This window comes from Aspergillus heteromorphus (genome assembly GCF_003184545.1).
Source record: "Aspergillus heteromorphus CBS 117.55 chromosome Unknown BO70scaffold_1, whole genome shotgun sequence".
Classification (NCBI taxonomy): domain Eukaryota; kingdom Fungi; phylum Ascomycota; class Eurotiomycetes; order Eurotiales; family Aspergillaceae; genus Aspergillus; species Aspergillus heteromorphus.
The window spans coordinates 2,870,795-2,886,545 of NW_020290406.1; the positions used below are offsets into that span (position 1 = coordinate 2,870,795).

General features: G+C 57.2%; 6 protein-coding genes across 6 annotated transcripts; 4 read left to right on the top strand and 2 right to left on the bottom strand.

Moving 5' to 3' along the window:
• Positions 1-211: 211 nt before the first annotated feature.
• Positions 212-2,329, bottom strand: BO70DRAFT_376496 (putative carboxylesterase; the record flags this gene model as incomplete). Its single annotated transcript, XM_025545132.1, has 5 exons — positions 212-1,037; positions 1,172-1,500; positions 1,594-1,857; positions 1,908-2,146; positions 2,196-2,329. The coding sequence occupies 5 exons, from the start codon at positions 2,327-2,329 to the stop codon at positions 270-272; spliced, it is 1,734 nt and encodes a 577-aa protein (XP_025404665.1). The 3' UTR covers positions 212-269.
• Positions 2,330-2,738: 409 nt separating this feature from the next.
• Positions 2,739-4,730, top strand: BO70DRAFT_403336 (putative integral membrane protein PTH11-like; the record flags this gene model as incomplete). The annotated part of the gene is made up of 7 exons (XM_025547036.1): positions 2,739-3,258; positions 3,307-3,346; positions 3,406-3,473; positions 3,548-3,921; positions 4,043-4,107; positions 4,174-4,547; positions 4,653-4,730. Exons 1-7 carry the CDS (start codon positions 3,073-3,075, stop codon positions 4,728-4,730), a joined length of 1,185 nt encoding a protein of 394 aa, XP_025404666.1. The 5' UTR covers positions 2,739-3,072.
• Positions 4,731-5,364: 634 nt separating this feature from the next.
• jhd1 ([Histone H3]-lysine-36 demethylase) lies at positions 5,365-10,083 on the bottom strand (the record flags this gene model as incomplete). Its single annotated transcript, XM_025545133.1, has 2 exons — positions 5,365-6,715; positions 6,763-10,083. 2 exons carry the CDS (start codon positions 10,081-10,083, stop codon positions 5,801-5,803), a joined length of 4,236 nt encoding a protein of 1,411 aa, XP_025404667.1. The 3' UTR covers positions 5,365-5,800.
• Positions 10,084-11,029: 946 nt separating this feature from the next.
• On the top strand, positions 11,030-12,157 carry BO70DRAFT_358058 (putative pre-mRNA branch site protein p14). The gene is made up of 5 exons (XM_025542200.1): positions 11,030-11,145; positions 11,288-11,311; positions 11,439-11,495; positions 11,555-11,682; positions 11,760-12,157. The coding sequence occupies exons 1-5, from the start codon at positions 11,114-11,116 to the stop codon at positions 11,858-11,860; spliced, it is 342 nt and encodes a 113-aa protein (XP_025404668.1). The 5' UTR covers positions 11,030-11,113; the 3' UTR covers positions 11,861-12,157.
• Positions 12,158-13,032: 875 nt separating this feature from the next.
• BO70DRAFT_376500 (SNU13 family protein) lies at positions 13,033-13,790 on the top strand (the record flags this gene model as incomplete). The annotated part of the gene is made up of 3 exons (XM_025545134.1): positions 13,033-13,054; positions 13,115-13,210; positions 13,265-13,790. The coding sequence occupies 3 exons, from the start codon at positions 13,033-13,035 to the stop codon at positions 13,525-13,527; spliced, it is 381 nt and encodes a 126-aa protein (XP_025404669.1). The 3' UTR covers positions 13,528-13,790.
• A 197-nt stretch (positions 13,791-13,987) lies between these two features.
• BO70DRAFT_358059 (STIMATE family protein) lies at positions 13,988-15,659 on the top strand. Its single transcript, XM_025542201.1, has 2 exons — positions 13,988-14,783; positions 14,843-15,659. Exons 1-2 carry the CDS (start codon positions 14,316-14,318, stop codon positions 15,503-15,505), a joined length of 1,131 nt encoding a protein of 376 aa, XP_025404670.1. The 5' UTR covers positions 13,988-14,315; the 3' UTR covers positions 15,506-15,659.
• Positions 15,660-15,751: the final 92 nt, after the last annotated feature.

Genomic DNA, 15,751 nt, shown 5'->3' on the forward strand with positions numbered 1-15,751 from the left:
GTGGATATACCCCTGCGTTGATTCTTACATCTGCATCCCCGGCGCATGCTGGTTAGACGCCGAGCCATGACGGACGAGAGACATGAAGACATACCTATATATGACGAAGAAAGCGGCCCGGAGACGAGAGGGCGTTACGGCAGTTGCATCTGACTTGGATCTGGAGTTAGCGGTATTTACGAATAGATGACTTAGTATCTGATCGATTACGGTGCAGTAGTCTAAATGGTCTATCTTGTTTCTCCATCACTCATTCGCCTACACTGGGCTCACTGGGGGACTCTCGCGCCCACTGCCCTCCAGAAATCACACCTGTCGCCCCGGCCCTCCTCCCACTTCTCCGCATCCACCAACCGGAACGTATTCACAATGCCCTCTCCCTCGCGCACCCAATACGACAAGTTCGTCGTCACCGTCTCATGCACCAGATAACCCCCGGTGGTATTCAGGTCCATCTGCACGGGAAACCCTCTCTCATAGCGGGGCCAATCCAGCCAGCTCCCATTCCTGGGCACGGTGGCATTCCTATACCCCGCCGTCGCGACCCCAAATGGGATCACCGGACTATCCGCCATGATAAACTGGCCCCACATCCTCTGGAACGCGGTGCTGAAGCCCGCGTCCGGCCACGCCGGCTCATCCGCCGTGAAATACGCGTTCAGGTCCGCGCCGTGGTAGGCCGGGGTCACGGAGTACTGGTATTTCCAGGCTTCGAGGGCAGTGTGCGGTTGGCTGAATGCTTCGGCCAGCCATTTTGCGGGGCAGTCGAAGGTCGTTTCGGCGAAGATGTTCAGGACGGTTTGCTGTAGACCCGTTGCCATCTCGGATTGGTTGAGTGCGGTGGGTGGGGTGGTGCCGAGGGTGTCGTAGCGGGGACCGTTGTCTGTTGGGGAGGTCGTCGAGGTCTGGTAGATGGTGTTTAGAGCGGCGACGTCGGCGGCCGTGAAGAGGGGGAAGGTCGTGTTGATGTAGGCGTTGAAGGCCGCGCGGGTGACGACGTTGGGGTTCGTGAGGGGGACGCCGTCGTTGGCGTTGTTCTGGGGTGTATTAGTTAAGTGGGATGACTGGGATGAGGGGGAGGGGTAATTGAGAGAAGGCGGGGAACGAGGTTACTTAGGGTTTGGGGTATGGGGTAAAGGGCAAAGGGCAAAGGGCAAAAGGCAAAACATACACCAACAAGGATCCGCTTCCCACTGACTCTTCCCTGCGACAACTGCAGCGACGGCCGCTCCTGAAGGAACTCGCCATCCACCACTGGCAGGAATCCAAATGTTCCGAACAGCCCCGACGTCGACACCGTCCCACTGGCATTCTGCAGCTGCGCACTGGGCGCCGCCACCAGGCAGTCGAACGTGCTGGCGAATCTCCCATCCAGAGACTCAGCACCGCAACCCACCAGCTCCGCGAACCGCCGGTAGTGCTGCTCCGGCACGCCGTCATTGTACTTGTAGCTGGGCGGCGAGTATGCGCTCGCGGCGATGATCTGTCTGGTCAGCCCCACTGTTTCAGACATTCATTCGGAGGTCAGGACGAACGTTGTTAAATAGGTTAAACTCCTGACCGCCATACGCCAGCGCATGCAGCATGACGGACCCAGCCCCCGACGACTCGCCGCCGATGGTGACGCGTGTGGGATCCCCCCGAACTTGGCGATGTGCTCCTGCACCCATTCCAGCGCGAACCGCTGGTCCAACAGTCCGGCGTTGGTCTGCCCGTGCTCCTTGACCTCGTCTGATGAGAGGAACCCGAACGCTCCTAACCGGTACTGGATCTCCACGGTGATGAACCCGTTGTTGTTCGTGTTGATCATCGGGCTGGGGTCATACTCCGCCCCAAATAGCGCGTATCCGCCGCCATCTGTCCATGTTAACACGTATTGAGGGAGAGGGGAGAGGGGGGGAGCTTACGGATCCACAGCAGCACGGGCAGGTTCGTCGCGTTGGGCGGCGCATACAGGTTCAGATACAGACAGTCCTCATCGCCCGGCCCCGAGTTGAAGCCGTACACGTACGGCGTCCCGGCTGCCCCGGACTGTGGACACACGGGAGGCTGGTCGACGGCCAGGGTGATCTGCGTGTTGTTCTGCAGTGGCGGTACAGGGGCCTGCCACCGCCGCTTGCCCACCGGAGGGGCCGCATACCGGATACTGCTTGGTGAGCCATTTCCTTGACGATGGGAATTGAAGGGGAACTTACCTTTTCCAGGTGTTCAACCCGTAGCTGCTGAGGTAGCCCTGGTAGGTCGCGTAGCCCAGATCGACGGTCGGAGGCGATGTGGCCAAGGCGGGCACCGCGCTGGCCGCGAGCAGCAGGCCGTGAGTGATCCGCATGGTCAGTCAGAGAAAGGTTGAAATGAAGGGGGTTCCTGGATCGCGTTCCCTGCGCAGAAAGTGATAACGGGGTGGGCTATGCTCCGACCTGGCAGCAGCGACGGGGCAGGGCCTAATATCTTCCTCAGCACGGCATTCCCGGCACCTTCGACTACTCGAGAGACCGGTCAGTCGGCCGCTCAGAGTCAGGGGTCAGCTTTTTAGTTCTGCTGCAGACCAGCACATCCGTGTATGGGTCGGCACCTAATGCGACTGCCTGGCGCCGTTGAAACTGCGGTGCCTCCGGCCAGAAAGCCAAGTGGAGCGACTCCATCGACGGTAATCTATTCGCGCCGCAGTGATTCGATCGCGGCCCAGTACGGCTTTCCGCACGTGGGAACCGCTACGGAGTAGTCCTAGCGTCAAGGCTTGACTGGGCTGACATCTCACTGCCGGCATCTCGCTAATGCTGCTGCGCTGCTGCTAGCTGACTGAAGGATTTCTCGCTCAATCTCCGAAATAGCACGTGGGGGCCAGTCTGTCAGTCGAACAATCCTGCCAGCCATCGTCTTCCTAGCACCGGACCAGTTGCACGAACAGAGACGTCGATGTCCGACGGTCCGAGAGAGTATGGCCTGCTCAGGTCTGCAGGAGTGATCATAACGGAATCCTGACCCACCCCTCTGGCACGTACAAAAAACATTGACCCTGACAGCGTCTGCTGCAGCCTGCAGCATGCATTTCGACCCCTGTCGAAGTCCACGATGAGCGCGGCCACGCATTACTCGGCCGCGTATCTGGCACAGTCGCGCGTCACCGAGGTCATCGTGGGATACTCGGTCCCGATTCCTCTGGAGATTCTGACCACGGGCTGGCGCATCTGGATCCAGCTACGGCCGTCGTCGAAGAATGGCTTGGCGTTCGATGACTATCTGATATTGTGGGCTACGGTGAGCCGTCCGTGTTTGGTGACTCCAGCATGTCTGACTCGCCTGTAGATCATCGGGGTGGGAGTCTGCGCCAGCGGGTTGTATTACGGTGCGATATGGCCATTGACAGTCAGTGAGTTTCTGACAGCAACTGACAGCGCTGATCAGGTCCGCCCTACGGTTTCGGACGACATGTCGCAGCTCTCCCGACCAAAGAAGTCGAGACCTTCATGAAAGTAAACAAAAACCCTTCCTTACATCTGCATCTCAACCCCAGACCCAAACCATACCTAACAGACCGTAACCCCAGGGCGACTACATCTTCAGCCACTTCTACGACGTCGCCATCGCCAGCACCAAACTCTCCGTCCTCGCCCTCTACTATCGCATCTTCATCACGCCCAAGTTCCGATTCGTCGTCATCGGCACCGTCGTCTGGGTGATTCTATGGCTCATGACCATGGAGATCGTGTTGGGGCTGGAGTGCCGACCCATCCAGAAATTCTGGGACTCGAGTGTCCACGGAACGTGCTTTAATCTGGTGGCGTTTAGCTATTTCACGAATATCACGAACCTTGTCACCGATATCTGGATCTTTCTGCTTCCGGTGCCGGTCATTTTGAAGTTGCAAATTACGAGGAATAAGAAGGTCGGCTTGAGTTTATTGTTTTCGGTTGGGTTGGCGTGAGTATTTCCTCTGTTGTGGAGTTCTCTCCCGCTTTCTCTCTATCTATCTTTTGTGAAAGACGGAAGGAAACAAAGAATTGAAAAAGAAGAATACTTATCGATATATCGATATCCACAGAACCTGCGCCATCAGCGCCGCCCGCCTCACCGTCGTCGTCACCCAAGGCTCAACAGACTATACTTGTACGCTCCCTTCCCCTCATCCCCTCCAATCCATCTCCAACTCACCCCTAACACTGTGAAAACCAGGGGCCGGTGTCCCCCTCGGCATCCTCTCTGCCTGGGAACCCCTCGGCGGAATCCTCTGCGCCAACCTCCCCCTAATCTACAAATCGCTCGCATCGATCTTCACCAGCCTGAAAAGCACTCTCCAATCACGCACCACCCGCTCCGGCGCGAATAACAATACCTCCCCCTCCTCCAATACCCACGACTATAACCATACCGGCCACACGCACGCGCATAAATCGAGTATCACGGCCTCGCAGCATGCATCTTGGCTGAAGTTGCACAATGGCAGTGCCGCGGGGAATAGCTTCCGGTCGGAGGTGGAGGCGTTGAGGAGCTTTGATGAGGAGGAGGAGGATGAGGATGGGTTTGGGGGGTGGGGGGTGGAGATGGGGGTGCGTTTGGGAAGGGAGTGGAAGATGGGACGGAAATGAGGCCTGTTGGGATTGGTAGGGGCTTGGGGAGGGGGAGTTTGGGGGTTGAATGGGATTGTGGTGGAGAGGGTGTTTGAGCAGGAGGTTGGGTATGAGGGGCATAGAGAGGGGGAGGGGGATGAGATGCCGTTGCGAGGGAGATAAGCAATACTAGGTAGGTAGGCAGTTTACTTGGGTTGGGTTGGTTTACTCTACTTTCTTGGGTTGTCCTAAGTTGGGGAGGCAGGATATGAGGCACCTTTAGGTTACCCACTGCCCATTTCGTAAACGGAGGACATCCTGAGAAAAAGATTCTGGGCGAGTGTTCAACCCTATCAGCCTGAGGCAGAGACCTATATATATATACAGCGAAAACCGCGCAATTTTAGTCGGACACTCTGGGGAAAAAGGATCGGAAGGAGTGTTCAAATATACCAGCCTGAGGCATCTCTATATCCCTCCCGCGAATATTGATGGAGTTTCTAGAACAGACACTCCGGGGAAAAGAATCCGAGAAAGTGTTCAAATATACCCGCCTGAGGCACCTACATACCCAGTGAGTGGTTTTTGAAACACCGACAGGAAGATCCTTGATAAATGTTCAAACTGGGCCTGAGTACATTTTCGAGCCAGACATTCTGAAGGAAATTATCCGGAGCGAATGTGAGACTGGGTATCCAGTTCCTGTCTCTGCTGGCGGGATTGAATCGCAGTCAAGACTTACATGTTGACCCTACGCGTGAAGGATTGGAAAAAGGATAGTCAGATTACAGCTACAAACAGATCCATGCAGCAAGAGCATTAGGGCTAGCCCGGCAGCCCGGTCGGACTGAAAAAGGCTGAGAAACGCGCCAAGGGAGGTATACTGAAAAAAATGAAAATAAACAAGGGACCGCCGTAGGCGTCCGAGCCGAAGCTCCATCGAATTCAAGGAAACACAACACCAAAGGAACGAAGGACCATCTGGTCAAGACTCCCACATTAAACGCCTGGTGCAGACCGCAAAACAGACAAGACAAGGTAAACCCCCAATCCGCCAACGTGACGCCAATCGATCAGAAACAACCCAAGCAAAATAAACTAAGCCAACCCTTGGCCAGACTCCTTCCGTCAAACTCCGCATCCTAGCAAATCTGATCGAACTCGATCGTTCCAAACCCGAGTCTCCGGTCGCCCGATCTAGCTGGTCTAAAGGTGAAAATAGAAGAAAAATGGTGTCCCAATCTGCATGAGCCTCATACTCGCGTCGATCGCTTCCGCAGCCCGAATTCCGCTTCCTGCAGCTCGCGAATGAGGCGCAGACTCTCCGCATCGGGCTCCTCGTCCACCGCACGCTTCGGGTTCTTGCCCGTGTGCCCAGGCGATGCCGAGGACGCCGCGTGGCGGTCTCCCTTTCTCTCGTCCGTGGGCCAGAAGCTCTTCTTGGCTTGCGAGGACGAGGAGGGCCGCGAGGAAGACGTTTTCGAGCCTGACGATGGACCCGGCGTCGACTTGCGCACTCCCGCACTCGATCCGCCGAACGACGAGCGGCGCGCGGTGGGCGTGTGCGTCGGCGGCTTGGTCGGCTTCAAGACATGCACCTCGGGCACATACCGGTCGACCTGGCGAGGCTGCCGGGAGGAATGCCGTGAACTCGACGTGGGCGTGTGAAGGACGACCCCATGTTCTCCCTCCCCATCGGCGTGCTCATGAGGAACATCCGTCTCATCGGCCAGCGACGTCGGCGGTGATACAAGGGTGGCTGTGGGCTTGGAGACCGGTGCTGAGTCCATCTCTTTTGCGTCCATGGTGTCGGTTTGGAATGCTGGCGGCGATGCGTACGAGGTCTGTCCGAGCGGCGCTTCTTTCTCGACCATGTCTGGTTGTGAATAGTCCTGGTCGTCGTGAGAGACACCGGAGAAAGGCGCATTGAAGTCCGGCTGGTGGGTAGGCTCGGCCAGTCGAGCATCTTGTGTCTCCATCATGCCCTCGCGGCTGAGATGCGCGGGTCTTGCCAGAGGCGAAGTGCTTTCCTGCTTCATGCGCTTGCTCGCAGAGCCAGTCCCTTCTTCGGGGCGGGGTCGTTTGCCCGAAGCAGCCGCGCGGGGCTTCGCTCGTTCCTGGGCCTTGACCGGGTCAATCCGGCCATACTCATCGTGGATACACCGACGCTACTGCAGTTAGTATCGAAACAAGACAGTGGTGGTGCTGTACGTACCTTGCTTTTCCGACAATCGTCACAAGCCTTGCTGCGGCCCTTCTTGCCGCTATTCAGGCCGTCAGGGCTAACATCGTTGAGCCGGTTGATAGGTGCATGCGGCGTGCCCAAGATAGCTGGGTTAAACTTCCCGGAGACTTCGAACCGATCCAGACTTCTTCCATTTGCACTGTCTTGAAAGCCCGCCTCCGATGCGATGGCGGCCAACGAGTTCAGCGCCGTCGCTGCGTCGTGCGCTAGCGAATGACTTCCAGCAGCAAATGCAGCCACGGCCGTCGGCTTGGCCGAAAGCCCGTCGTGCTGTTCGTCCTTGTGGTGACACCGGATCCTTCGTTTGCGACACGCATCACAAGCAACCCGCTTAGGACCCAATCCGGAACCGCGAGGTGTAGCTCGAGGCTTCGGAACCACCTCCTCTTTCATTCCGCTGCCTGAAGCGCTCACCGGTAAAGTCGTTCCCGAGGTGGATGGAAGGCTGGGGGCATTGTTGCTGTTGCTGACCTCCGTAGAAGACTCGCGCGGTTCCGGAAGTCGCTGCACAGCCTGTCTCTCGGTGTACGTGCGCTGGCTGTCGGTATTCCGCTCGGAACGACGGCTAGGTCGCCCAGCCGGCTTCTTCTCCGCCAGACTGAGCTTCGCGTTGCTCTCCACCACACCCGGGCGAGTCCACTGTGGCGCTCTCTCGTTCCCGCGCTTCCAGGCAACCCAAATCCCAAACTTTCTCACGACGTCAATCGGATCACCCGACATCTTGGGTATCGAGCGCCTGACTGCATTTCCGGCGTCCATCGTCACGCCTTCGATGTGGTAGGAGCCTGCAATCAGCGCGGTGCGGAGGAGATACTTGGCCAGATCTGGCAGTCCTTCCAGTTCCGCCTGGGAATAGAAACGTGAGTTGTGATAGGGGGATCCGGCGGGGGCAGGGTTAGATCGTTCTCCAAATTCGTAGTAGATGGGGTAACCTCGGTGGAAGCGGTAGTTCTCATCCTGTGCGAAGGCGTCCAGGACACCCTGAGGCAGCGGGTCATCCTCAAGATACCTCAGTGCAGTATACCAGTGAATTTTCTGGAAGAACGGGTACCGGAACTTTCTAGGAACCTTGGTGTCCTTCTCAATCTGCGCGATTTTGATCTGCATCCCATAGTTCAACCTGGTCAGGAAGTTTCCGCCGATGACCAGACTATTCTCAGGCGTCCAGACGGCGTGGATCCAGCCCGACGGGATCAGCATCGTATCGCCTTCGCCGAGGTCCACGCGGTAGCATTCCTTGGTTTGATCCCCGAGGAACGTAGAATCCTGGGCGGGTGAATTGCACCATTCTTCATATTTCTTTAAATGCTTATCTTTTGGCGGGATAAAGAAGAAGGTCTTTTTGCCTTTCAGGATATGGTAGTAGACGGATGACCCGCCAAAGTCGATGTGGAAGTCGGTGTAGCAGTCGGCCACAGACATCAAGCAGTAGAACTGAACTTTCGGGAAGTCACTAACCGCCTGGAGTTCCTCGGGCCAAACGGAGTCTTGCAGATCAAGGTCACGGACGACCTTAGGCCGGCGAATTAGCCTGCCTAGTGGGCTCTGCGACACCTCCAGGCTAATGACGTTGCGGACAACCTTGTCGCCAGTGCTCTCGTAGTAATCGGCCCATTTCTGCATAGTCCATCGCTTGTCTTCCCCTTGTTGTGATTTAACGTCGATAACTTCCACCCGTTCCTCCGGACCGTAGAGTTCCGCCACTCGTCGAACGGTGAGGCCTTGTGGGATGACCATATCCAACTGGTCCTGACCGCAATCGATCACCTGCTCGCAGTCTTGGCTGTCTGCGACTAGATGTTCAAGTAGCTCGTCGAACATCTCTTGAGTGGGAGCCTCTTGGGCGAGAGAGTCGAGTTCGGAATCGTCGATGGAAGCAGATTCACGAGTGTTCCACTCAGCAGGGATGACAATTGGTTCTGTCATGCCATTTCCTCGCTCGAAGTACTCGGCGGTGACCAGCTCCGGACGCATGCGGGGGAAATTCTCCGGGAGGAATTGGATTTTGCCCTGTCGAATGGGTTCGATGTAGTGGTGCTCCAGCGAGTCCGAGGCTGCCTTCACGAGGCCTTGATTGAGGCCAGCATAGTCAATAGCAGTCCGAGCTCTCGAGGATTTGCGGACGAATGTGGTGTTTCCAAAAGCGCCACGACATCCACGGCAGATAAACTTGTCCACCGTCCGAATCTCGCGATCATTCTTGAACCCGGCACAAACGATATGAAACCACCGTTTGCAACCATCGCAGCTGATCCATGTTACGTCGCCCTGCTCCCCAGTGTCTATCGGGATCCGCACGAGATTGCAGGCCGCACAACTGGCTTGGCTCGACTCCTCCATTTCCATGTCGTCCTCGACCTTGGAAGGCCGAGCCGGCATTGGCGCGACACCGGTGGCATGCAATAAGCTTTGTGTGTCTGACTGAAGGCCTTTCAGTGCGATCCTGGTTGTCGAGCCCCAGTGGTCGTCGGCGTCGCCCTCTTCCTGCCAAAGGATCGGCGGGAGGGTGGAGGAGCTCGTGTTCGGGCGCGCGCCTTGGATAACCGGGCGCGAGATGGCAGCCGACCCGTCGGACTGCGATCTCATTCGAGAGGGCGGCACATTGTTGCTCCCAGGGGTGTGGTAGGTGTATTTTTCGTCGGTCAATCTCCAGCTCGCACCTCCGAAATCCGCCGTGGCGTGATGCCTCTGCTCCTCCCCGTAATGGTAGGATGACTCGTCGATACTGACTCGTTTCGGAGGAGGGGGAGGCAGTGGCCGTGAAAAGTTCAGCAGCAGCTCTGCGTCCGTCTTCATGCTGTCAAGGTCGAGCAGCATGGCAGAATTTGCATCGGGCAAAGCAACCGGCCGGTGTTGGGAGAACGGCGACGGATCTTTTTCCGACCGCGGACGCTTGGCCGGGCGTTCTGTAGATTCCAGAGGCTCGTGGGGGAATAGCGATCTGGCGGGGGCGGAGGAGTTTTGGGAGGGAGGTCGGTAGGAGAGGGGAGCGAAGGTCGGACTCGTCGCTAGAGCGATCGTCGCGAGGGTATCAATAGTCGAACTAGAACGGCCATGGCTGGACCGGTGAGCAGCAGCCCCATCAGCAGGGTGATAAGCGGTATTGTTTGGTACGAACTGGTCGCGATCGGGGCCGAACACGCGGGCGACGCTGCGGTCAACCCATGAGGCCCGGAAGTCGGAGGTCGAGCAGGGCGAGATGGGCTCGACGGCGCGTCGCGGCGGCGAGGGAGTGCGATACCGCGGCGGCCGGCTGCCGGGGTGATTCAAAAAGGAGGTAGCACTAATCATGGTGTGGTCTGAGGATGGTCTGGAAGAAAAAAAAGAGGGAGAAAAGGGCCCGAAGGAAGAGACGAGGCGTGCTTGCGGCAGACGGGTGCAAAGCGGGGATGTTCGACCACACGGGCTAGAGAGAGGCCACCGCAGGCAAAAAGAGAGTCATTCCTGGCAGGATGGAATGGCGCACGATGGAGGGAAAGGATGCGAGAATAATCAGGGTGGAAACAGAGGGGGAGGGGAGAGGGGGAGGAGGTGAGGCGAGGTTAACGGAGAGTCGCACGGCGGAGGTTGAGGGGGGGGGAAGTTGAGAGAGACTCTGCCGACTGGGCGGGAGAGAGAGAGAGAGAGAGAGAGAGGTAGGTAGGTCCCCGAGGACTGCACCGCGGCGGGGGTGCGAGTAGGAGGGAGACCTGGGCGAAAGCCGCAGAGAGGATGAGGATGGACAGAAGGATAGCGAAGATCAAGCGATTGGAAGATGCGACATGAATTGATCGAGGAGATGGCTGCGCCGCGCAGAGGGGAGAGGAGGAGAATGGGAGGGACGGACGGGGGAGGGAGCGGCAGCAGGAGGACCGCCAGTTAGTCGTGAGTCGTAGTCCGAGTGGTAGCCGGACGGGCCAGACTGGCGGCCTCAGGCACCAACAGCCCTTCGTTTGCGGCGAGCATGCCGGGGGTCAACCAGATCCCCCTCAGCCCCCCTCCAGACACATCGACATTGTCAAACATCCAACCAGTCCGATCCTCTCCAGTCTCCTCGACAGCCAGACCCTCATCCTTTGACCTCCTCCCCCCTCAATGCCTCGGGCGGCGGCGGTTCTTCGCGAGCCAACAAAGTGAGGCTCCCCCGGCGGCTAGTCCCAATCAGGCAAGGCAGTCTCCCTTCCGAACCTCGTGCTCGTCGCGGATATTGCTTCTCTCTCAATCCTCTTCCTCCTCTCCCTTTCCTCGCATTCCCACGCTTCTCCAGGCCCCGTTGGGTATCTGACTCGACCTACATCCTCCTTCGACCCAATTTTTAGGACATATCCCGTCCCACCCGAGAATGAGCCGGAAGCTCGCCCCCGAAGCCAATCGGTAAGTTCTGCTCGATGAATCTGCCCCTCCCTCGGTCGCCCGCCATCCCTCCATCTCGAGCTCCGATCTGGAGATCTGGGGAGGATTCGCGTGCTGGCCCCGGAAATCTGGGTCTGTGGGACGTCGATGCTGACCAGTTTAGGATTCTCTTTGTAAAGAACCTCAAGTATGTCCACCACTCGAGCTGCACGCCACACCCCCAGTCGACTGTCGCATATCCCATCGAATGGCTGCCCCAGAATGTGCCTGCCCTTTTTGTCTGGACCGACGCTAACATCTCCGACTTCGTGCAGCTACAACGTCACCGCGGAGCAACTCTTTGACCTCTTCGGCAAATTCGGACCCATCCGGTAAGCCTGCGCATGACTTCTCCCGTCGATCTATTCCCCAGGAACTGACCGGCTTTCAGTCAAATACGTCAGGGAATCGCGAACAACTCCAAGGGCACTGCCTTTGTTGTCTACGAAGACGTGCACGACGCCAAACAGGCATGCGATAAACTCAATGGCTTCAACTTCCAGAACAGATATCTCGTCGGTACGTACGCCACACGTGGCCCGAGGCACGCGCATTGGGTTGGGGGGACATATAAGGCTGACGTCGATCTGCTCTAGTTCTATATCACCAGCCCGAGAAAATGCTTAGGTCGAAAGAGGACCTGGCGGAAAGGCAAGAGAATTTGGAGCGTCTCAAACAGCAACATGGAATAGAATGACGTGATGATGGCTTTTGCTCGCTTTCTCTGCATGCCCTTTGCCGGCATCTGGCTGCGTATTATCCTGGGTTGGTCGTGGGGTTTCTGGCGTTTTCCTCCTATGGGTTTCATGGGTCTTATTCATTCATGGGTATGAAAGGGTTGCCGGCGGGTTGAATGACACCCTGGCTTTGTCCAGGGAGATGTTACAGAATGGGATATTTCAGGCTGGGTTGACCCCCGTGCCCCGGTTAGTCATGGCTACCAATATAATCATTTCGATCGCCGGCCACTCTCGGCTGTGCACCCCTATGAGACAGGAACTGTATCTCTTCTACAGTAATCGGACGGCATACAGTAGAGTAGGCCGGCCATAATTGCTACAGCAGACCACCCAGCCGGGGGCGGGACCTCCTGGGGATCGCCCAACGGCCGCAAGTTGCATGGTGGAGCGACCTCGGAAGATCATGCATCGGCTAGCGAAGTGACCCCCTGGAGAAGCTGCGTAAGGCTAGCCAGCTAGTGCGATGGTTAATATCGATTGACTCCTGGGCGTCGGTGAAATCGTATCCACACCCGTCATTAGGCGCGAAAGACAAACGCCAATTATGGCGTCACAGCAGGGGGGAGGGGGTGCAGCGTCGTGGTGACATGTACACCGGAACTTCGTGCTGGGATGTCAGGAACGACGACAGTTGGCCTGGACCGCACCGCCTCTGGCAATTGCAATTGGCAATAGCCCAATGCTCTCCACTCGACTACATAGATACACCGTCGGAGTTGTGAGTCGTGCAGGCATGTAACGTATTGTTCGACAGGCTACTCCGTACGGAGAGCTCGGCTGATCTCCAAGTGACACGGCGCCTCGGGGCGAGACTTTAGGCTGGCCCGGCTGGCCGGCTGACCAGCTCTGCGTCAGGGGAGGGGAAGGGAATGGGAGGCCTGAAGGCTAAGGCTGGATTTGATATTGCACGCCTGAATCCTCAGGCACCATGTAGGACCAATCCCAGAGCGGCTAGTCATGACTCAGCCCCACATCCAGCGCCTCCAAGATTTTCTTTTCGCTGCCGGCCAGATGCGCTTCTGCAATCAACCACCAACTTTTCTCTTCGCCCTTTCGACCTGCACCACGGCAAGGATCCTTTGCGTGAGCCTTTTTTGACTAACACCAAACTCACTCCCACCTTTTAACCATGTCTGATCAAACCAACGCCGGTAAGCCCTGCAAATTCCCAATGTCAATCCCTAGACACATACTGACTGATGGATCTCCAGCCTGGCCCCTCGCCGACGAGGCCCTCACCCAGAACCTCCTGGACCTCGTCCAGCAGGCCAGCCACTACCGCCAGCTCAAGAAGGGCGCTAACGAGGGTATGTGCTTCGTGATGGACCTATATTGCTATCCCGTGCTAACTATCTGTGCAGCCACCAAGACCCTTAACCGCGGTACTGCCGAGCTGGTCATCCTCGCTGCCGACACCTCCCCCCTGGCTATCCTCCTCCACATCCCCCTTCTTTCCGAGGACAAGAACGTCCCCTACATCTTCGTTCCCAGCAAGCTCGCTCTGGGACGTGCCACCGGTGTCTCCCGCCCCGTGATTGCGGCCAGCATCACCACCAACGAGGCCAGTGACCTCATGGGCCAGATCCGCACCATCAAGGACAAGGTCGAGAGACTGATGATCTAAGATGGTCCGGCTTTGAGCACCGGTCGGAGGAGGGCTATTGGCCTCCTCTGTTTTGGATGAGCCGGTTGTCGTCTTGAGCGTTGACGGAACCTGATGGGTTCAGATCCGTGCGGATAGGCGACCAGGCAATAAACATAGAAGGCTGGCTAGCGGCTTTGCTTCGGGATTTTGGAGGAATATTTGCTCGAGTTTAAGCAGACAACCATGTCTTAAATGTCATAATTCACACAAGGCTCCAGCTCATGAGCCTTAGTGTTTTCATCATCCAGGTCGGTTCCATAGCCGTGTAACTGTAAAGTCAGTAGTGTTTCCGGGCCCTACTTTTCGGCCAGTCAATGGGCACAGAATCTAGCGACCGAAACGGACGCCCGGCGCGGCACTAGCGCGGACCAACTGCGGGGGCGGTGTCTCGTCCGGCTCAGCCCTGACCTCATGTCTCATCCCCAATCATCCCATGAAACCCGCTTGTTGCTAGCTGCTCCGACAGATGCCTGGCTGGTTCGGGTTCCTGACTGCTAAAGGAGTGCTCGTCTGCTGCCTCCCTTCTCTACCGTCCGTCTCGTCGATGTCCCTCTAGGTTGCAGAATCCTGTTCCGGCCCCTGCTCCATATGCTCGTGACACGGACATCCCTCGCGAGATAGGCACGCCGCCGTCGTGCATTTGCTGGGTCACTAGACCCCCTCCAATTATTAAACGCCACTAGCTGCTCGTTCGGAGATCCTTTCAAACTCATCTCTCCTCCTGCCTTTCCTCCCTCCTACCTTCCAGACAGAGCGTCCTCGCTGCCATGACTCTCCCATCGCTCGCGGGGCTGGTCGCAACCACCGTCATCGCGGCCCTCAGTAGCGGTGTCGCTGCATCGCCCGCTGACGGTCTAGCCTCTTCGGTCACCAGCGCCTTTCCCTCCTCATCCCCCTCACCGACCGCGCAAACCCTTCCCTTTCACCTAACCGGTGCCGACCCGACCGGAGATGACGATGCTGGAGAATGTCGGCTCCTGGGTCCTTTCTCGCTCCTCGTGCAGGCTGCGCTCGGGGCATTGGCTCTGCTGTCGCTGGTCTACAAGCGCTGGAGGGAACGACCCCAGCGGCCCGTGAAGGTGTGGGCATTTGACGTCTCGAAGCAAGTCTTCGGGTCGGCCATGCTGCATCTCGCCAACCTGCTGATGTCGATGTTCTCAGCGGGCCAGCTCGAGATCAGGAGTAATTACAAACCGAACCCATGTTCTTTCTACATCTTGAACCTGGGAATCGATGTAAGTCCCGACACAGAAGCTGGCAATATGTGATTCTGCTAACGAGATCACCGTTGTAGACCACTCTAGGCATTCCCATTCTCATTTTCATTCTTCACATTCTCAACCGCCTGGCCTCGTATACTCCGCTTGCGAATCCCCCGGAGTCCATAGAGTCGGGCAATTATGGTCGTCCACCCCGCGCCTCGTGGTGGTTCAAGCAGTCCATTATATACTTTATCGGGCTCCTGGGAATGAAAATCTGCGTCTTCTTCCTCATTCAGCTGGTGCCGTTTATCGTCAAGGTGGGCGACTGGGCCCTACGGTGGACGGAGGGGAACACGGCCGTGCAGATCATTTTTGTCATGCTACTCTTCCCCGTCATCATGAACGGTATTCAGTATTACATCATCGACACATTCATCAAGAAACCTTCGTCTCCGGAGGCTCTAGAAGAGGAGACTGCGGGTGAAGGCGGGGACGACCGCGAGCACCGCCACGCACTCCTAGCAGATGAAGACCGATCATTTGAGTCAGACGATGACTCCATGGGCAAGGACGACGTGACGGGCCTGGAGAGCCCCAAGGAAGACTTGGTCCGGTTCGGGTCCATCGAGTACAGCGCCACTTGCACTGCGCACAGCTCTTCCTCTTCGGCGTCGGCGTCCGCTCGGTCGGGCAGCAGCCATGAATACGGTCCGTTGGAATCGGGGACCAAGCTTACGGCCCATGAACGGGACTGATATGAAACTCCACTCACGTGCTTCATGATGGGCGTTGGTCGTGTGCAGGTTTTGCTTGTTTATAAAATTACTGGTTGGGGAGGACAATGGGCGTGTATATGTTTAGATCTTCAATTTGTCTGTTATTGCAATAGCAACTTACCTACATAATAACTTATGCTTTCGAGTCACTCCGGTACATCCAGGCTGTAATGGTTGCCTTACATGTCAGGCATACCTTGCTTACCGCACCTCTCACCGCCCGTT

Coding starts and splice junctions, on each gene's coding strand:
- BO70DRAFT_358058 (XM_025542200.1), top strand. CDS start 11,114: ATGAGCCGGAAGCTCGCCCCCGAAGCCAATCG. Junction 11,146..11,287: donor CTCGCCCCCGAAGCCAATCG/GTAAGTTCTGCT, acceptor TGACCAGTTTAG/GATTCTCTTTGTAAAGAACC. Junction 11,683..11,759: donor CCAGAACAGATATCTCGTCG/GTACGTACGCCA, acceptor GATCTGCTCTAG/TTCTATATCACCAGCCCGAG.
- BO70DRAFT_358059 (XM_025542201.1), top strand. CDS start 14,316: ATGACTCTCCCATCGCTCGCGGGGCTGGTCGCAACCACCGTCATCGCG. Junction 14,784..14,842: donor TCTTGAACCTGGGAATCGAT/GTAAGTCCCGAC, acceptor TCACCGTTGTAG/ACCACTCTAGGCATTCCCAT.